General features: G+C 37.6%; 1 protein-coding gene across 4 annotated transcripts in view; it reads left to right on the top strand.

The window, feature by feature from the left end:
* Positions 1–21,557, top strand: part of pde4ba (phosphodiesterase 4B, cAMP-specific a) — a 620,274-nt gene that overhangs the window by 579,054 nt on the left and 19,663 nt on the right. For all 4 annotated transcript variants that reach the window (XM_072273878.1, XM_072273877.1, XM_072273876.1 and 1 more), the window contains one exon: positions 19,342–19,435. In XM_072273878.1, the coding sequence (XP_072129979.1) occupies positions 19,342–19,435 (94 nt within the window). The remainder of the gene's footprint in view (positions 1–19,341; positions 19,436–21,557) is intronic.

Raw genomic sequence — 21,557 nt, 5'->3', positions numbered from 1 at the left:
TAATTAAAGGGGATCTATCATAAAGATCGTGGCAGAATTTTAAATTCCTCAGGAAAATCAGCTGCAGGCAACTGTACTAACTTTTTCACTGAATTGTTGATGTTAGTACTGCTTGGATTGAAAATGGGAATATCCAGAAAAGAAAACAGGCCATATTTTGACTGTTAGTTTGAAAGTCTAAATAGTACATGTTCTACCATTTATTTAATATATTTGCTTGGTGGACCACACTGCATCCAGCAAATTAATGCTGTGTGGTCTATCTAGCAAACACACAGCCAATACATTGCCTTTTGCTTTCTTCTTGGCATCTAATTACTCAACTACCTCACACAGTATTTCAACAAATACTGTAAAGAGAGAGAGTACACTGTTATGGGCAGGTGTGATGACCAGAGGGATTTGGGGGTCCTAATTCATAGCTCCCTGAACGTGGCTATACAGATTGATAGGGTGGTTAAGAACCATATGCTTGGCTTTATTAATCAAGGCATTGATTTCAAAAGTCAGGAAGTTATGTTGCCAGTTTGTAAAACTCTAGTTAGGCCACATCTAGAGTTTGCATACATTTCTAGTTGCCCCATTCTTGGAAAGATGTTGAGGCTTTGGAGAGGGTACAGAAGAGATTTACCACGATGATGGCCAGATTAGAGGGCATGTGCTATAAGAGGGGTTGGACAAACTTGGGTTGTTTTTGCTGGAGTGGAGGAGACTGATGTTATATTTTGTAACTCCAAAACACAAAATTAATTGAAAGAAAAACGCAGGGAGTCCAGGATAAATATGTACTCTTTATTTTTCCTTTAAGTGAGACAAACCCTTATGATGTAGTGGCATAATAATGTATGCCCTTCATGTACTTTTACATAGAACCCGTAATGAATTATTTAACCAAAGAATACTTAATCAAACAATATACTTGCAATATTACTTAATACTACTGAAATATTAAATTACACAACACTCCTCCCTGCTTAGCTATAAACTCTAACTCAATATAGAAGATATACTTTATACAGTCCACTATATAAATCAACTACTATATAGACATCCACATCATGGTAAATTTTAAATGGTCCCATTCAGGCCTAAAGCTGTGGTGGATTTCTTACTTTTGTGGGATAATGTCTTTCCTGACAAGGGGGATCACTCTGCTTGGCAGGAGAGACTTGCGGCTGTGATACAATCTCAGGTTCTGGGTCCTCCTCTGTAAAGGTTGTAGGAGTCTTCTCTGGGACTTCAGGAAGTGGTTCTGACAGCTCTGGACGACTCCTTTCTTCTCTAACAATGGACTCTGCTCTCTTCAGCTGATTGAGGTGTTGTCTCCAAGTGATATCAGACTCGATCTCCGTTGTGCAGGAGAGTGGTCCAGTTCTGTCCTTCATCTTTCCAGAAGTATCCGTATTTGTCACCTGTGTATTCCCGTGGGAGAATTGTATGTCCAAGAGTGAAACATTGAAACTCCTTGTTTGAGGGGCGCTCAATTTGTCTCAGCTGTTTGTCCTGCATACGACTTCTAAGATTGGGTTTGAGCAGGTTCAAGCGTGAATGCAAGGGATGACCCAGGAACAGGAACTGGTGAATTATTGGCTGTGGAGTGTGTTGCATTCTGATATGCAAGGAGGAAATTGGTGAGCTTCTGATTCAGTGTCAGTGTTGTGTGTTCTGCTGACCTTGCTCGCAGTGAGTTCTTTAGACTGTGGACAAACATTTCCGCCGAGCCATTTGTTGCTGGGTGGTGTGGTACATATGAAGTGTGTCTCACTCTATTCATTTTCCAGAATGAGTGAAACTGTGCCCCCACCAGCTGTGGTCTATTGTCACTAACTAAGTGTCTGGAATATCAGCCTTTGTTTATGTGTTGAGAAGTCTCTTCTCAATGTGTGAGGCTGCAGTGGAGGCTACTGGGAACACTTCTGGCCACTTTGCAGCTGCATCCACGACTACCAGAAAATTTGTGCACATGAATGGTCCAGCAAAATCCACATAAATGCTTTTCCAGGACAGTGCAGGCCATTCTCAGGGATGGAGAGATGCTGCTCTTAGCATCTTCTGGATGTGTTAGCATCCCAAATAGTGGATGGCAAGCTGCTCATTGTGCTGATCTATCCCAAGCCACCAGACAAAGCTTCGAGTCAACACTTTCATTTTGACCACACCTAGATGACTTGTGTGTAGTTCCTCCAACATTTTACCTTTCAGCTTGGATGGTACAACAACTCTCAAGCCCCACATAAGGAAACCTCCATCAAGGGCAAGTTCATTGTGACACTGGTAAAAATGAGGGGAGAAGTTTCTGCTGCATATTGCAGCCATTTTGCACGGCCATGTAGACCTGAGAGAACGTAGGATCTTTTCTGGTTTTCTTTTAGACTTTTGATTTGCATTAGGGAGAATATATCAAGAGGAGTGTCCACTTTTGAAACATTTTCAGTTATTTCTTTTTTCAAGGGCAAACAAGACAATCATCAGCATTTCCATGATCAGTTGTCCTCTTGAATTTGATCTTGTAATTATGCCATCCAAGAAACAGAGCCCATCTTTGCATTTGTGCTGCTGCTGTTGTTAGTGGAACAGCCTTCTGTGGATTGAAAATGGACACTAGTGGTTGATGATTAGTGATGAGGGGAAACTCTCTCCCATATCAGTACTGGTTGAAATGGTTCACACCCTAAACCAGACTCAAGGCCCCTCTGTCAACCTGTGTGTAATTTTTCTCTGCAGCAGTAAGGGAATGTGATACAAAGGCTATGAGGTGTTCACTTACATCAATCATAACACGTGACATGACTGCTCCTGCATTATACCATAAGGCGAGGCATCACAGGCAAGTTTCACTGAATGATATAGATCTTAATGTGTGAGTACAGTGTCCGACGTTGCCATTTCCTTTCCTTTTCGCAAAGTCACCTCACACTTGTTGTCCATTGCCATTTCTTCCTGATCTGTAGTAATGAGTTCAAAGCATGGAGCCAAGTAGCCAGGATTGGCAGGAGCCTATTAATATAAATTGAAAATCCCGAAAAAAAAACCCACATCTATGACACATCCTTTGGTCTTGGGGCATCCAACACTGCTTGAATTTTCTCAGCGTATTTGTAATCATTGAGGTCAATCATGTGACCTCAAATGATGCTCGGTTTAAAGAACTCACACTTGTTGCATTGTTCTCTGAGCCAATAATCTTCTAATCTTTTGAACACAGTCTTGAGGTTTTGGAGAAGTTTCTTAGCATCCATACTGGTAACAGTGATGTCATCCATGTATCACTGAGTGCCTGGGCAACTTTGCAGCCTCTGGTCCATAGCTTTATGCAGAGAGCAGGTGTAGATGCTACTCCAAAAATAATCCTATTATAGCGATAATGCCCTTTATGAGTGTTTATGGTGAGAAATATTTTGGACACCTCTCCATCTCCATCTGTAGTAGATCTCAGCTAAGTCCACTTTACTGAAGTGTTTTCCTCCAGAAAGATTTGCAAATATCCTGGGCAAAGGGTATTGATCTACTTTCAGTACTGCGTTGATGGAGATCTTAAAATCACAAAAGATTCATTCTTCTTGGCTACTGGGACCACTGGCATTGCCCATGAGCTCCACTCAACCTTGGAAAGAATTCCTCCATGCATTCTAGCTCACTGGCTACTTTCTCGTGGATGGTATAAGGAATAAAATGGGTTTTGTATAACTTAGGTGTGGCATTTTCATTTGACACTATTTTACCCTTGATTTGATTGAGATTTCCAGTGCCATCACTGAACACCGTAGAGGCATCATCCGGTACCTTTCTTAAAATGCTTTCAGTTGACTCTATTACAGGGGATGTAGCATGCAAATAGTGGATCGATCTCCATTCAGATTTTGGTAATTTTTATGAATAGATTTTAAATTGAGGATAAGATTTAGAGTCAATTTTAACTGAAGAAAACCCCTTCCTGAATTTGCATGATATTGCTCTGTTTACTTCCAACTATATTTTTATAAAGTATAACAACTAGAGTAACATTGTCCTAAAAATAGGAATTGCTCTTGGAGAAATCTGTGTAAATAAATCAGGAAATGCTGCACCTGAAAGCAACCTAGTTTATTAAAAACCTCCATCACCCAGTACATGCCCTCTTCTCATTGATACCAGTGTTTAAAATAAAATGTTGCCATGCTCTAGATTGTGCCCCTCACGAGGTTGCTGTGGTCCAGGTTATGTCCTGCACAAAGTTGCTGTGGTCTGGGTCAGGACCCACACAAAGCACAGGAAAGTTCAGTAAGTTGTGTTGTAAAAACAAAAGGATTCTGAAATGTGTGTTGCTGTTTTGTAACTCCAAAATATAAAACTATTTGGAAGGAAAACAAGGGAGCTGGGAGACAGCTCGTGTATTGAAAGTTTTATTTTAACTGAGGTGTGCATGCATCATGTGGTAGCACCATGACATATGCAATTCACACATTTTTACATATAACCTGTAATGAATTATTTAAACAAACAAGATGCTCAATTAAACAGTATGCTTGCAATATTACTCAAATATTACTGAAATATTAAATACACAACACTCCTCCCTCCTTAGCTATAAACTCCAACTCAGTATAGAATGGATCTCAACTTAAGTACGTAGTATACTATAAAATATAATTATTATACAGACACCACAGCACAGGAAATTTTAATTTGTCCCATTCAGGCCTAAAGATTTAATTGCCTCAGAGGCTTTCTTATCTTGTGAGATAATGTCTTTCCAGACAAGCGGGATCAATCTGCTTGGCAGGTGAGACCTATGGATGTGAAACAATCTCGGGCCCTGGGGCCTCCTCTGTGGTGATTGCAGGGGTTAACTCTCATGGCAGTGATTCTGACAGCTCTGAACATCTTTCTTCTGGATGTATTGGCATCTTGAACCGTGCATGGCAAGCTTCAAAGGACGATGTGCATCACACTGTGTGAGAACCGTGTCTGACATCACTATTTCCTTTAACTTTTGGAAGGACACCTCACACTGCTTTGTTTATTGTCATTTCTTCCCAGTCTGTCGTAATGAGTTCAAGGGGTAGAGAACAGTGGCCAGATTTGGCAGGAATCTTTTATAATAATTGACAAAATCTTAAAAGGGTTGCAACTGTAACATATCCTTTGGCTTTGGGGCATCCGGCCCTGCTTGAATTTTCTCAGTACACTTGTGTAATTCTTGTGTGTCAGTAGTTGACCACAATAAGTGACGTTTGGTTTAAATAATTTAAACTTGTTGCATCATGCTCTGAGAACATAATCTTCTAATCTTTTTTAACACTCTGTTGAGATTTTGGAGATGTTGCTTGTCATCCTCACTGGTGACAATGATGTCCTCCAGGTAATACTGAGTGCCTGGGCAGCCTTGCAGCTCTTGGTCCTTAGCTTTCTGCCAAAGTGTAGGTGATGATGCCACTCAGAAAAAATAAGCCTGGTAGTTATAGTGATAAATCCCTTTGTCTGTGTTTATGGTGAGGAACACTTGAGACCCTTCTTCCATCTCCATCTGTGGGTACACCTCAACTAAGTCAACTTTGCTATAGTGTTTTCCTCCTGAAAGATTTGCAAAGATATCCTCTATCCTGGGAAAGGATTTTGACCTGCTTTCAGTACTGGGTTGATGAAGACCTTAAAATCACCATGGAACCTTACATAATTCTTGGCTACTGGGACCACCAGCATTGCCCATTTAGCTATCTGGCTATTTGAATTTGCCAATACCATCCTTGAACACTGCTGTACCTTTATTAATTCGCTTTCAGTTAAATCTTTTGTAGCGCACGTGGCCGCAAAAGAATGAAGTTGTAGTTGTCTCAACCAAACACAGTCCCACAGTGCTGGCCCTCTTTTTTGTACCACATACAAACACAATGTGGCTTGTTGGCTGTTGCATTTCACTGTTATGAATGTCATTCCCACAGGAGTTATCTTTTCTCCTGTACAAGTTCTTGATTGGATGTCTGCAGCCTTCAGTTCAGTATCTTTGAAATATCATTCAAACTCATTTTGTGGATTCACTGAAACAGGCAAGCCAGTATCCAATTTTATTTTAATTAAGTTGCCATTCCCACTTGCCATAAGCCATATTGCTTGTTTCTCATTAGTTTTCACATTGTAAATCTCAAGGCTATCCAGACTGTGTCACTCACATCATTATCAGAATTTTTAGCATGCAGATTAGTACTCTTTTTAAAGCTGCAAATTGATTTTCTATCTTTTTCACTTCCCTGTGCAGAAAGTTTATTTTTGTCTGCCCAACATGATCTTATTATGTGTCCTATTTTGTTGCATTTTCTGCAAGCTTTTCCTTAAAACCTGTATTGATCTGGTGTATATGAGCTCCTGCCACAACAGTAAATTTTTTTTTAATCCAGGAAGGTTTCTGTTTAGACTAGGAGTTCCCAAACCTTTTTATACCATGGAACCTTACCATTAACCAAGGTGTCCGTGGATCCCATGTTAGAAAACCTTGGTTTAAACATTGCTATTTTGTTCATGCACACTTTCATTTCTGACTGCAATTCAATTGCTTTTCTGTCTGCAGTTTCTATTGCTACAGCAGTTTCCACTGCTCTTTTAAATATGAGTTGTGCTTCAGTTAGAAGCCAGTTTTGAATATATTGTAAGATTCCACAAACTAAACAATCTCTCAGTGCATCATTAACCCCATCACAGAACTGACAATGCCCAGACAATTTCTTCAATTCAGCAACGTACGCTAAAATGGACTTCTTTTTGATTCCACTTATGAAACCTAAAGTATTCTGCAACCAGCAATAGTTTTGGTTCTAAATGTTCCTAAATTACTGTCACAATATCAACAAAGCTCATTCTGGCCGTTTTAGTTGGACTATTTAAACTTCTAAGCAAACTCTATACTCTTCCATCGAGTGCAAAACTGGCACTTGTTTCTCATCAGCTATTCCATTTGCTTTAAAATAGTGCTCAATTCACTCAGTATACATCAGCCAGCTATCTTTTGTGCAATCAAACATGCCCGTCTTTCCTATGTAGCCAGCCAACTCTGCTTTGTTAAATGTATGATTATTTTCACTCGGTACTCACTGTTTACGAACTTATGAATTTGTCCATTTTCTGCCTTTTTAAAAAATTCAGCTGGCTCTGTCTCTTCCTGAAGAAACACATGCTGTGCTGTTTTTTTTTACTCATCTGTTTCTCATTGCGTTTTGTAAGAAACTCGTACGTCTCACTGTGCTTCAACAAGTGAGTAGTCATTTTGGGTTCGTTTCAATCTTCCCTTTCATCATTGTTACATTTTCTAACTCCAAAACTTAAAATTAATTGATAGAAAAACAACTAAATACAGGGATAAACATGTACTCTTCATTTTTACTTTGTGAGGTGTGCACTTATGACCTGGTGACATAATGACATATGCCATTCACGTACTTTTACATATAATCCATAATAAATTATTTAAACAAAAAATGCTTAAACAATATCTTTACAATATATTACTTAAACTTTACTGAAGTATTAATTACACAACGGCTGAGAGAAGATTTGATGGAGGTTTATAAGACAATAAGAGACATAGATAGAGCAGACAGATAATATCCTTTTCCCAGGGCTGAAATGTTTAATACCAGAGGGAATGCATTTAAGGTGAGAGGAGGTAATTTCAAAGGAGGTGTAAGGAGCAGGTCTTTTACACAGAGAGTGGTGGATGCCTGGAATGCATTGTCTGAGGTGGTGATAGAGGCAGATACATTAGGGGGTTTTAAGAGATGTTTAGATAGGTACATGAATGTGAGGAAAGTGGAAGGATATTGTCAATCTGTAGGCAGAAGGGATTGGTTTTATTGGCCATATGATTACTAGTTTAATTGGTTCTGTACAGCTTTGTGGGCTGAAGGGTCTATGCTGTACTGGTCTATGCTCTATGTTAACACTAATATCATAAATTGGTGGGTTTGCAATGTTAAAATTAAAATGACCTCAAAGCTATTTTTGCTCCCTCATGATTATCAGCAAATTTTAAGTTTGTAGATTCCAAGCAAAAACTTACAAAGATATACAACATTGTGGTACAGCAATTAGTGCTGCTGCTTCACAGAGAGGTACTTAAATGAGATATTGAAGAGTTTTTTTTAATATTGATTCTTCTTGATGTATATCTCCTGCATATTTTTCTTACCATGTCTGTAATAATTTTCTTCCTTAATTTAGACACTAACTTTTCTTGTGGATCATCATAAAAGTATTCAACAAATGTACCTTCATGACTAACTGTATCTCAGCCCAGTTCTTACCAGAGGCATCCTGGACATGCATTTCTTGTTGTGGTAGAATTTTCATTTTGAATGACCCATTGATCATGTAAGCACGTGCATAATAATAGTAGAGGACTGGCAAGTTATAACATGGAAGTTGTTAATCGGAACTTCCGGCTGAATACAAGGAGCATCATTGAGTGAGTTGAGAAATAAGGAAGAATGACCATCCATATCATGATCAGATTGATTTTGAGCTCTACAGCAATATGCTGGCTATCCTACAAAACGACATTCTTCTCTGGTAACACTTCACTAAACATATAGATTAAGCCATCAACAAATTAGAGGTACTTGATCAGAGAAGCTTTATTGATTATCATTCTTAAAACTGTATTCACCAACACTAAACTGTAATGTTGATACTTTATAAAGCGCTGGTGAGACCTGACCTGTAGTATTGCGAGCAGTTTTAGGCCCCTTATTGTAGAAAGGGTGTGCTGAATTGGAGAGGGTTCGAAGGGTATTCGCAAAAATGTTTCTGCGTTTGAACAGTTTGTCAAATGAAGAATATTTGATGGCTCTGGGTCTGTATTTGCTGGAATCCTTAAGAATGAGGGGTGACTTCATTGAAACCTATTGAATGGTGAAAGGTCTTGATAGAGTGGATGTGGAGAGGATGTTTCCTATGGTGGGAGAGTCTTAGACCAGAGGACACAGCCTTGGAATAGAGGGGCGTCCTTTTAGAATGGTGATGAGAGGAATTTCTTTAACCAAAGAGTGGTGAATCTGTGGAATTCATTGCCACTGGCAACTGTGGAGGCCAAGTCTGTATGTATATTTAAGACAGCGATTGACTGATTCTTGATTGATCAAGACATGAAGGGATATGGGCAGAAGGCAGGAGACTGGGCTGAGAGGAAAGGTGGATCAGCCATGATGAAATGGCGGAGCATACTCACTGAGCCAAACGGCCTAGTTCTGCTTCTATGTCTTACGGTCTAAGCAATCTGCACGAAGGCATTACTTAAAGAATTAATTTAAGTGGATGCTCATTATTAAGCTACATTGTTGGCATAACGTCTGAGTGTCTGTCAACCAACAATATCTGTTTCCACAAGCAATAATATTTCTGACATGTCCTTAAACTAGTTGATTGTTCCTAAATATAGTACATTGTTTTCCAAAGATTCGTGGAATGATATCTTATCCATAAGAATCTGTGATGGAACCATCTTTCCGTTGATGCTAAATTTGTTTATGCGGATTTGGACAACCTGACTTTCATGATGTGTTTGCTCACTGCTTTGTCTGCTTCATGTTAAATTTCTGAAGTTCCTTTATGCTGCCATGATGTTGTGATTCCCAGTTAAAAAGGGCAAGGTTTCCTGCTGATAATCTTGATAACCATTATATTTTCCATTTGCTTTTCAACTGATGTCACAATTCTATCTGAAGTAGTGATAAATTGAGTTACATTTGGGAGAAAACGTTTTGAGCATGTGCTGAATGATAGGGGAATAACTACAGATGACAATTCAGGTCATGAATTTAAATGATTGTACGTTAGTCCAAATGGCAGGTTCGTGCCCTAGTCTACTGAGAGCTTCCCACACTAATCTTTTCTATTAACTATATAAACATACATGTATAAATAACAGAACTTACTTTATCTGCCAGGACATTGACTCCCTTTAAACTGATTTGAAAGGATACATTTTCAGAAGTATTCTAAGCTGAAATTTGCACTGCATTTGAAAATTGTTCAGATGCGTAAATAAGAATGCAGGTAGGTCATATGTTGACTATTGAAGATGATGTACAACGTGCTGAATCAGTCCAGGTACACAGGTTTGTAGAATGGGAATTGAGGGGAAAGAATTTCTCAAAATACTAATAGGTAGTGACAACTAACTTAATTTATTTTGGATGAGGAAGCCAGTTGACCTTCCTCTGTTGATCCATCTAAAGAAATGCAGAGCCTAATTGTTTCTTAAATAATTTTATGCCGATTGTCTTCTCCATCTGGAAATTTGTTCAAGTTGTTGAATTTCCTGATTACTTCTTTGAAATATTCTTATATTAGAGTTCCAGTTCAAAAATATGAGCACACATGTATATGTTGCCACTAAAATGTAACATGTAGCAGGTGCTATCTTTTCGATAAAGAGTTAAACTAAGGTTTCAGCTCCTTTCAGGTATAATTCAAAGGAAACAAGAGAATTGTGCTCCCATATGTAAATGGCTACTTAAGATTATTGAAAGACTATATCTGATCACTATCATATTGCTATTTGTTTCAACTTGTGCATAAATTTGATTCTATGATGCCTGTATGTCGTCAACAACTATATGGATATCCTGAATGGGAAATGAAAGGTACTCTTTAAACTTTGATCCTTTCCAATTCCATTTTATTCCACTGTTTTGGCTTAAACTAATACATTCAAAAATGATTTAAATCCTTAACAATTTTGTGTAACTTTTATAGTGTTAGTTTAGTTGTCTGCTTTGCTGGTTGTACCAAGCTACTTGATTCTTTCCCGACAAGTTGAAGCCCAAGATTAGTCATGCTGCTTTACAACATTTCAGAAACAATTTTACAAGGTGTGTTCTATCTTGAGCTTTGTAATAACTGGAGCAGTAAGACAGATAGTGCTGTCAAGTTACTTAAATTGTGTTTGATAGATAATGATAATTTGCACCTTGCACCTCCAAATACTGTAGATGATAGGCATAAATAAAATGTCAAAATATCAAACCAATAATGTCAGCCGCTCAAGAGTAGCATTGAAATAGTTGCAGATGAAATTAGAAGTGTCTGTGGGTGCATTAATAGGTTCAACGTTTTCAAATTTTAATGGGGCACAATCACAACGTTCATAGGAAATTATATAGCAGGAGTCCAAGAAAGTAATGGTTGAAGTTTATGGATATAGCTCCCCCTATGGATTAGCTTCAGTTGACCTCACATAATTTAACATTGTGGGTTTCAGTTCTGTGCATTCATAGCCCCAGCTTAAATTGGATAATACTGTTACCCAAGTTGGATTGTATTGTTACTCATGAAAAGTCCTTTCTGATTATGAATAAAACAACATCTTGCTTCATGCTTTGCATGTCATGGAAAGTTATAAATGTTCATAAATCACAGCCTCAGCAAATACAAGGTTAAAACAGTTTTATTTAATTAGGAAGTAATCTCATATGAATATCAAAATTGCTGCTATGCATGTGAATCTCACTGGTTAGGCAACAAACATTCCTGTTAGTTCTCCTTTATAACCAGCTTCATATACGGTCTTTGAGTCAGTGTACCTAATCTATTGGCAAAGTGAATGAACTACCAGACCAGTAGTTTATAAGTTGTGGCGATATCCGGTTGCTGATGGCAAGTATTTCCTTTTAGGTACCCATTTTGATTTTCTAATTCTGACCTGATTCTGTCTCTTATGGGACAATGGCAGTCCTGTGTAAGAGAATGGATGATAGATATCGTTATATGATCATAGGAGTTACTTGCATAGGTTCTATGCAATAATTACTTTTAATAATATTATTATCAATATATACATCCATAACAGGAAGAGTATAGGCACCTGCTGAATTTCCACCTTGTCATGTGTTCTTTTAGAAATGAGTTAATTTTGATATTAAGCCTCTTTTAGTGATAGATGTTTTAGGGTCCCCTCAAACTGCTTTTGTATCATACCCAAGCACTCCTCTGTCCAAGTGATAGTGAGCATGGAAAAAAATTATTGGTTCATCACTAAGGAAGACTAAGGTGGCTATCAACAGGAGGCTTCATATTTGACAAGAGATGTCATGATGTCCAATGACAGGAATTCTCCAATTGTTTCTAAGCATAATTTTATTTGGATTTGCATGCACCATCGTCCCTTCCTCAGGTGGAGGTGCTTCCAGGCATTTCCTTTCCATAGAATGGTACTTTGGGCCAGGAACATCTGACCCTCCCCTCACTGACTTCCCAGGGAGAGCAGAGTGAGCTGCTTCAATGGCTGTCGCTCAGTGGCTCTCCCATCTACTGTGACAAAGTGCTTTGAGAGGTTGATCTTGCCTAGAATCAACTCCTACCTAAGCAGGGACCTGGACCTGCTGCAGTTTGCTTGTTGCCTCAATAGGTCTGCAGCAGATGCATTCTCCTTGGCTTCCACTCAGCCTTGAATCACCTGGACAATACTAATACCTAGATCAGGCTGTTATTTATAGTTACAGCTCAGTGTTCAACACAATCGTACCTTCAGTTTTAATCAATATGTTCCAAAGCCTTTGGCCTCTGTACCTCCCTCTGCAAATGGATCCTTGACTTTCTCACTGGGAGACTGCGGTCTGTGCTGATTGGATTTAGCATCTCCTCCTTGCTGACAATCGGATCTTTTTATTTTGCCAAGCTCAGCCAATATTCTTTGTTCAGATTCTTGTCGTAAATGGGAGCCACTCTTCAGTACTTAATGTAAATGGCAGGCAATAATCAGTGAAGTTAAAAGGACAGCTTTGCAAACATACACACAGTCTATAGAACACAGGATGCTGGCCCACAGCGTCTGGGCTGATTTCTCAAGAGTCACAGTGTAAGATAATGGAGTTACTCCTTACTCGATCTTCATGATTTTAATTTTGGGAATATTGGCACCCCAGCAAAATTCATAAAACAGATTTAAAACTCAGTGGTTTTCTACAGTGCCTTGAAAATGTATTCAGCCCCCACAACTATTTTCACATTTTACTGTCTCATTTTCTAAATTTAAAATATATTAAAGTAGGATTTTTGAGCTAATCAAAATGTTGAGCATCATGTTAAATCAAAAGAAAAATTCCAAAATCTGCCAAAAATTTACTTACAATTAAAAAACAAAATTGTGAAACTGAAAAAGTATTCATCCCCTTTGTAATTACTACGGTAACTTTCCTCAGGTGGAATGCTTTATATTACCTTACCAACTCACATAATTTGTTATGTAGAAAATTGGAGGAGCACCTGAATAAATACCCCCTCTGTCTGTAAGGTTCAATAGTATGGTAGATTTTCAACAGATTAAGCCAAAAGGGCATTCAAGGCAAGTCAGGAAAATGATAATAGAGAAGCACAAATCTGGGGAAGGGTACAAGATCATCTCAAAGGCACCAAACACACCTCAGAACTCAGACCAGTCCATCATGAAAAAGCAGAAAAAATATGAAACCACAGTAGAACAGGCTGCCCCAATAAGCTTAGTCATCAGAGAAGAATGGCACTTGTAAAAGAGGCTACTGTGACACCAACAGTCACTGGAAGTGTGTTGCAGAAGTCAGTGGCTGCAACTGGAGATGAAGTTCATGGCTCCACAGTCTCCAAATCCTTGCAAAAAAAAAGGAATTTATGGAAGAAGCCTTGGCTTTAAAAAATATATATCTTTGCCCATAAGGACTTGGTAAATGACCATTTAGAAGTTGCTGTAAAGATGTGGAAGAAGGTCTTGTGTGAGGAGGTATGGGCAAATCTTGCTTCATCACATTGTGCAAAGCTAATACAGCCTATATAAAAAGACTACTGGCTGTCTTAGCTGCAAGAGATGGCTCAACTAAGTACTGAGCAAAGGGGGATGAATTCTTTTGAATTGCTCACATTTCAGGTTTTGAATTTTTAGTTTTTCACGCTTTACAGTTTTTCCCTGTTTTGTGGGCTCTACTTTGGTGGGGGGGGGGGAAGGAAGGTGCATGTGATTCACAAATAAAAATTCTCAGTTAAATTGATGAACACCTCTAGTTGTAGTACTCATTTATATATACAAAGGGTTGGGGGCTGAATATTTTAAAAGGCACTATATCTGGAAAAAAGATTCCTAATTACTAAGGAGTAATTAAAGTACAAAGGATTTGCAAAGCACTGGAACAATTCCTACTAACTAAAAAGATATACCAATGAGTCACAGATGAAGAAATCGTCCCTCACAGAAATCAAAGGTAGAGGAATGGATTCCAATTAGCTGTCTTTCTATCATTCTTCTTATGTTTCTTTACCATTCTTAATAAGTCTGTCTGCTCTCTACATTTATGCTGTTTTTTTTTGCCACTTTGGTGACTTCATGCGTATATGATATTTGTTCAGATACTGTATCTTTTTACGTAAACAGTCTAAGCTTCTGGAGACAAAGTTCCCAGTTTCCAACAATTAAAGCTATGAATCTGACTCTGACCACACAGACCTTTGGACTATTAACAGTCCAGCTATTTGATAAGCTGCTATTATTTGAAGGACCCTACAAGAACACAAATTTTATGTTCTAAGTTTGGTAGAACAGGCAAAAGCAAACTTTAAAAAAGAGAAAAAGGACAAAATGGTTGAGTGAGAATGGAATAATCTAAAGCTGCTATACATGGTTTGTAGTAACAGTCTAGAACGATGTCTTTTACATCTGACATGCAACCACTCAAAGATGATTTTGACAACTTATTCATAAATTTGAATTTGTTTTCAAGCCATAGCCATGCTTGAGTTTACTCTTTTTGTAACAACAAGGATGAAAGTTACAGCATTGAAATGGAATATTTTATTTTATTTTGTTTAGAGAAACAGTGCAGAATAGCCCCTTCTAGCCCTTCAAGCTGCACTGCTGACTAACCCCCAATTTAATCCTAACCTAATCACCAGACAACTTACAATGACCAACTAGCTTACTAATCGGTGTATCTTTGGACTGTGGGAGGAAACCAGAGCACCCAGAGAAAATGTACGTATTCCATGGGGAGAACGTACAGACTCCTTACGGAGGATGTCAGAATTGAACTCCCATTCTCCACTGCCCCAAGCTGTAATGACATTGTGCTAACCACCATGCTACCATGGCACCCCAAGGGCCTGTTAAATCCTTGTGAAGGGAAAATACTACTACAGTAACTATCCTCTGCATTTTTCTGTCATTTGAGAGGAATTCATAAAAGTGAAGTTGTGTAAAGCAATTTTTACACCAATGCATCATCGTAATTCTAAGCCAAATTAGAGGATTACACCGACGTATTGTCAGAGATTCCGACTGGAAATTACAGTCATTGGGTAAGGACAAGATGGAGCATTTCTGTGATTCCCTCTGGAGTCATATGAATTGTTGATCTTCATTGTCTTGGTTCAATGTGAAGAATGACTGTTTAGCTGGTATTTCATTAGACCTCTGCTCTATTACAAATCGCTGTATGTTACTGAAGAAAGATGCAATGGCCTAATCATAATCTAGTGACATGATCTTTTGAAAAATTTGAAGCAGTTCATTCACACCTTTGGAGGATTATTGACTGTGTGGATGAACAGAGTTTCCAACTCCAGGAAGAATGCCCTGGTTTTTTGTACTCTTGTGAAATTGACCCATCAGTCACATTAGCCCTAGGCTGTAAAACATTTACCATATCTATTGTTTCATTGGATGTGAATGATGCTGGCATTTATTTTCCATCCATGACTGCCCTTCATGCTATTTCCAAGTGGTAATAAAGAATTAACCACATTGGCGGATTTCAAAAACATACAGTTCTTTTGTCTGGACAGGAAATTTCCTTCCCTGAAGCACAGCAGTGAATCATCTGAGTTCTAAATGGCAAAACAATTATTCCACAAATATTATTGATAGCTTTTTGATCCAGATTCACTTAATTACTTGAATTCTAACCCCATTTACTGTTTGAGGGATTAGAATTTGTGTCTCTAGATCAAGAACTGAGGTCTCTAGATGGCTATTCGGTAATTTAACCACTCTGTAGCTATCGGCATTAAATCTGCCCATTTAATCCTAAATGTAAGCAAACTGGCCTCTGGCAATAGATCAGTATTCTTCACAGGCACTATTGTGATTTGCATTTCAGTCTTCCGATGAGCGCCCTTTCTGACGTACTATAATGGAACCTCAACATTAGCATGTACACATGTCAGAATTGGTTTGTAATGTTGAAGGGTAGTCTTAAATGTTGTAAATGTGCCTCTGTTAAACCTTCTGCTAGGACCAAGTCAAATTTTTAATGATGGTTGTTTTAATGAAATGTTGTATTATCAAATTGAATGACTCCTTTCAGTGAAAACTATCATATTTAAAACAGATAGTCCTAGGTGAGCAGTTTGGTTAGAGTAACGACACTGCGGGGAAAAAAATACCTCTCTTCATTCTTGATTAATACCTGGTGACCCCTTGAAAAGAAGCTCCATGAGCTTTCTCCTTCACCTGTGAAGCTGTACGTAATCTCATAATTTTTTTTATTTTATTGTTTGAGATCACAGAAAGCAGGCAAAATCTATGGAGATCATAAGAATAATTGTCAATTGATTTTTTAAAACCAAACTTTAAACAAATTAAAGTGAAGTTATTAAATCTTATTACATAAGGTACACTGGCCATGATCATTGGAGAGGTTGTGTTGGTTTATGTGTTCACAACAATTGCTTCTTTGAATTCAGTGGCAGATGCAAGTTAAATTATTATGCAAAATAAATGAGAATCCAGGCAACTTCTTTGTTCATCGGTAATGTAATATATAGCAGGAACTCTTTAGGTAGCTAGTTGGAGCAATAGTACAGGATATGATACCAGTGGAGTTCTAATGTTCAATTTGTGATGCTATTTTGACTTGCTCAAGATTCTCGGGGGCTCCTTAATGTAGCTGCCCTCCCATGTTTTAATGCTCTTTATCAGCAGTGCAGAGAAAGCCAAGGTGATGTCACTGCAGCTGAGCTGAAAGCCAATCAGACACAGAGTGAATAGCATTTTTATGCAGGCACTGTGCTTCATCTAGGATTTAAAGGAGAACTGTTATGGGGAGTGCAGGTTGTAGTACAAGCTTTAAATAATCATCAATGTATCAGTTTCTTCAATATTGGGACTTTCTCCATTGTCTGAGAAAGGTAGTTTCTCTGTAGAATGTTTAATGAAACCATACAAAACATTGTGTTTATAGTTAGGAATGTCTCGCCTGGGTGATCTCAGTAAGGTGGAACTGATTTATTAGGATACCATTGTTAAGCACTCACTCAGTAACTTGGTTCTACTTGCTGGCACTATATCCATAGTTTCAAATAACATTAGTTAAAAACCTACACATGTACAAATATCAGCAAATAGCCTCTTAATAAAATACTTGCTTCTGAAAATATATCTGTTTTAAATTTTAATAACTCCTTGAACAAAAAACAGCTAAATGGAATTCATCAGTATAACAAACCTTAATTTTATATTCTGTGTGTCAACAGAGAAATCTAAACCTCATAGAATTACTCTAATTATTATTGTAAATCATTGTAATACCTTTTTTATTCTCCTTATTTTGTACAATTGAGAAGATTGGTTCAGATCATACCTCTATCTTAGACTGCTAATATGCCTAATCATTTGTCATTATGTTGAAAAGTATCTGACAGTACTGTAGGAGGGTGCTAAAATCAGATTCTATTCTCCACTGAAATGGGGACACCATCTGCATTTGATTTACATAAATAAGACATCTAATTTACATAAGTATTGGGCATCCTCCATGTTCTGTCATTTCCTATATTGTGCTTTAACGATCTAGATTCTGTAAGCTTGCAGACAATAGATATATTTTGCCCCTTTATACTGAGGCTAATATGAAGTAACACCCCCACCCCCTCTAGCGAAGAGACCAAAGCTATTCATAATTCATAAGAGCTGTGAAGTGCACACACTTGTATGGTCTCAGTTCCATGTGACCCCCTGATTTCATTATCTCAGTTCTGTCAGTGCAAATGCGCAGATAGATCCTGGGAAAGATACTATTGCATGAACTGGATTTTCTCAGTCAGTGAAAGAGTATACTGAATTTTGGGACAAATTTTCTTCAAACATTTAAACTGCTAATGAAGCATTGTGACCATTGCTGTTGAAACTCTGCGTGTGGAATTGACCAGCTAGATACTTATTTTGTACACGGCTGTTGTTGCTTCTGTTGGGCCAAAATGCCTGAAGCAAATTATTTACTGTCTGTTTCTTGGGGTTATATCAAGGTGAGTAAATTAATTATGAAATGCTTTTGAAACTGCTTTTTTTTGTGAGATTACGTGGCTTTAGGTTAATATGCTGAAACCTCTGAACCTCAGACTTTATTTCCATATTGACAGTTTATTGCACTTGCTAATTTAATTTCAAATGAATATCAATAAAGTTCATCAGAATTAAAATGTTATCTTTATGAGCAGAGACAAATAAATGAAACAAAAAGAGACTGACCAGGAATTTCCACTATCACATTTTGAATATAAAAGTTTTTATTTTTAAAAATAATGTATAATTAGAACAAGCCGTGCAGTGAAGGGGATGAGAAAAATCTTCAAATATACTGTATGTTCTTTTATTATTCTTTTATTAATATTTAACATTCTGAGTTCCAAAGTACATGTTTACAATTCTTTTATAAGTCATCACAAATATCTTTACAAATATGTTATAAGATTTCAGATTTTATAATGGAGTAATAGAGAATTAAGCTGCTATCATATTCAGAAAAATATTTAATATATGATCTCACTAAATTTACGATTGCATACTTTATATCAAAATAAATCCAGCTATTTGTTTAGGGAAATTATAAAACTGAGCTTCCATATGGTCTATAGATTAAATACAATTTTAAATACCCATTTTTATCAACCATTTTAAAATAAATGCTAAAGGTAAGATTAACATATGTTTTCCCGTAATGCTGTGTCTTAGAACTAATTCATTAGCAATGTAGCTACATAATTACAATACCATTGTTTATTGTGTAAGTAAATAATTTTGTATGCAAGTCAAACACTACTTCATCTGTTCTAAGCTCTTCCTTATTCATAATTAATATTTAAAATTTGAAGCATCAATTATTTGGGAACAATTCCTATATAACTGAAAATAGAACAATGAACCTATTTAAAATGCATTTTAGAATATCAGCTAGGTTTATACAGAGCACAGTTAAAATATTACAAACAATACCTGACAAAAAATGTGAAAATTTACATTTCCTTTCACTCTTGAGGAATGTATAAATTGATGAAAATATCTGATTCAAAAGTGATATTGAAATGGTTGATAAAAATAGTTGGTGATAATTCCTCTTTTTGTCTTTGCAACAGTTTAAGAGGATGCTGAACCGTGAGCTCACCCATCTCTCAGAAATGAGTCGGTCAGGCAACCAAGTATCTGAGTTCATTTCCAATACTATTTTGGGTGAGTCTGCTAAAGCACCTTTCATTTGCACTGCATAAAAGCAGAGACATTATTTGATAGTTTCAACAATTAAGAGCTTCCTTTAAAATAGTTAATACAATCTGAAATTACTCTGCATTGCTGCACCATTCAGAAAATACTTACTTTTAGTACCTTTTGCATTATTGTCCTATGCATCCCTGTCATTTAAATGTTTTTTTGAGATTTACATATTAACTGCAGATTTCTACTGGCCTTGTGATCCAGTGAATAAGCCTTAGTTGTATCGTTGATCCCACCATTACTCATTTCTTGGGTAAGTCATTCCCAAGTCCACAGCTCAAATTCATTATAAGAAAATTATATTTTTCTAAAGAAGAGTAGAAGTGTCCCGCTTTTGGAGTATTAAGAACAATAGAAGAAGCAGGATGTTGCTCCACTGTGCCTTCGTATCCAATCTAGCGTGCAGTGATTAGAAATTTGGCAAGTCCCCATTAGGGAGCTTATCAACAGAATGATTCTGTTTTATCAACAGGAAGATTCTCTAGAATGAATATATGTTCTACAGATTACTAATTTCTTTATGTATAACGTATTCTAAACTTTTGTATCTTTCCAAACCACTTGTGTACGGATAGTTACATATTTTTCTACCTCCTCCCACTCCTGGCAATTATAAAGATAATTTTCAATAATGTTGGTAACATGGCAATGTGAATTGTACAAGCACTAGGATAGAAATCGGGATCCATGTGTGGGATCTACTCTGAAAGCTTCCCACAACGTTGATGATTTTCACCGCAATCAATTGCAATAACACAAACTCTGCTTATCTTGTCTTCTCCAAATTCATTCTTCTTTTGGAAAGCAAGTTAAACCAAATCACTGCCTATGACTCAACTAAATGTAGCATATCTCATGGCATTAATGAAAGATTTCCTGATTAGCATTCCATTTTCAGTTAACACCAGCTAGTATAAAACCACATTACCCAGTTATGTATAAGCTGCTGACTGCAGGATCCACCTGGTGGAGTTGGATTCAATCTCTGACAGTACATTGACAGTGATTGCACTAAAATATAGTGATTTCTTTCTACTTTATTAATCCATGTTTCTGACAATATAATAAATATCAATCCACAAGCATTTGTTGTTAGAAAGTGACTGGCTTGAGAGCAGGTTTCCTTGGAAAAATAAGCAAAATATTAGCTAAGGAATTTTAAATAGTATTGATGGCAGCTATTAAAACAAGTTGCAAAGCAGGCTACCTTTTTAGAAATTATAAGTGGAAATTTAATTTCTTTCTGGTAATGTCTGCTAATGACTAATGAGTCTGCCAATAGTAGCAGAGAATCTGTTCACCTGGATGTCCCGTGAACCATCTGGGCAAGGGGAGGACTTTATTAAATCTGCAAGACTCAGCAAAGCCTCCCTGGTTCTGATGGACTCTTAAAGGAAAGGTTTTAATTTATTTTCTTGTAGCTGCACAACTCGGACGTGTATGAATTACCAAGGATTTTAAGATTGTTCCCAAGCAGCAATTGGCCCACCACATCTTACTGAAATCGTGTCTCAAGTAGGGAAAGCCCTACCTGTGGAAGTATAGCAATGGTGGGGGCAAAATGATACAGTCAGTGCTGGAAACACTTTCAACGCTATAAAAATTGTTCAGCTGGCTCTTAGGTGAGGTCCATACTGTGGTAAACCATGTGTATAGGTTGTAACTGGGTTACCTGTCTGGACAGGCCTGGACACACCCCTCTGCTGACTGCTCCTGTGGCTCCTCCCACAGACCCCTGAATAAAGGCGTTTGTGCCATGGCTGCTCCTCTCAGTCCAGGACAGATACTCAGCATGGACGTGGGTCCATTTTACTTGTTAATAAAAGCCTTTCGGTATTTACTCTACTTCCAGTCTTTTGGAGTAATTGATAGTGCATCACATACCCTGTGTGCTTTGGTCTCTCTAATCATCTTAAAACTACAGCACAATTCAGGCCCTTCAGCCCACAAAGCTGTGCCAAACATGTCCTTACCTTAGAAATTACTTAGGGTTACCCATAGCCCTCTATTTTTCTGAGCTCCATATACCTGTCCAGGAGTCTCTTAATAGACCCTATCGTATCTGCCTCCACCACCATTG

This window comes from Mobula birostris, chromosome 12 (genome assembly GCF_030028105.1).
Source record: "Mobula birostris isolate sMobBir1 chromosome 12, sMobBir1.hap1, whole genome shotgun sequence".
NCBI lineage: Eukaryota > Metazoa > Chordata > Chondrichthyes > Myliobatiformes > Myliobatidae > Mobula > Mobula birostris.
This window is presented reverse-complemented; position numbering and strand designations above follow the sequence as displayed.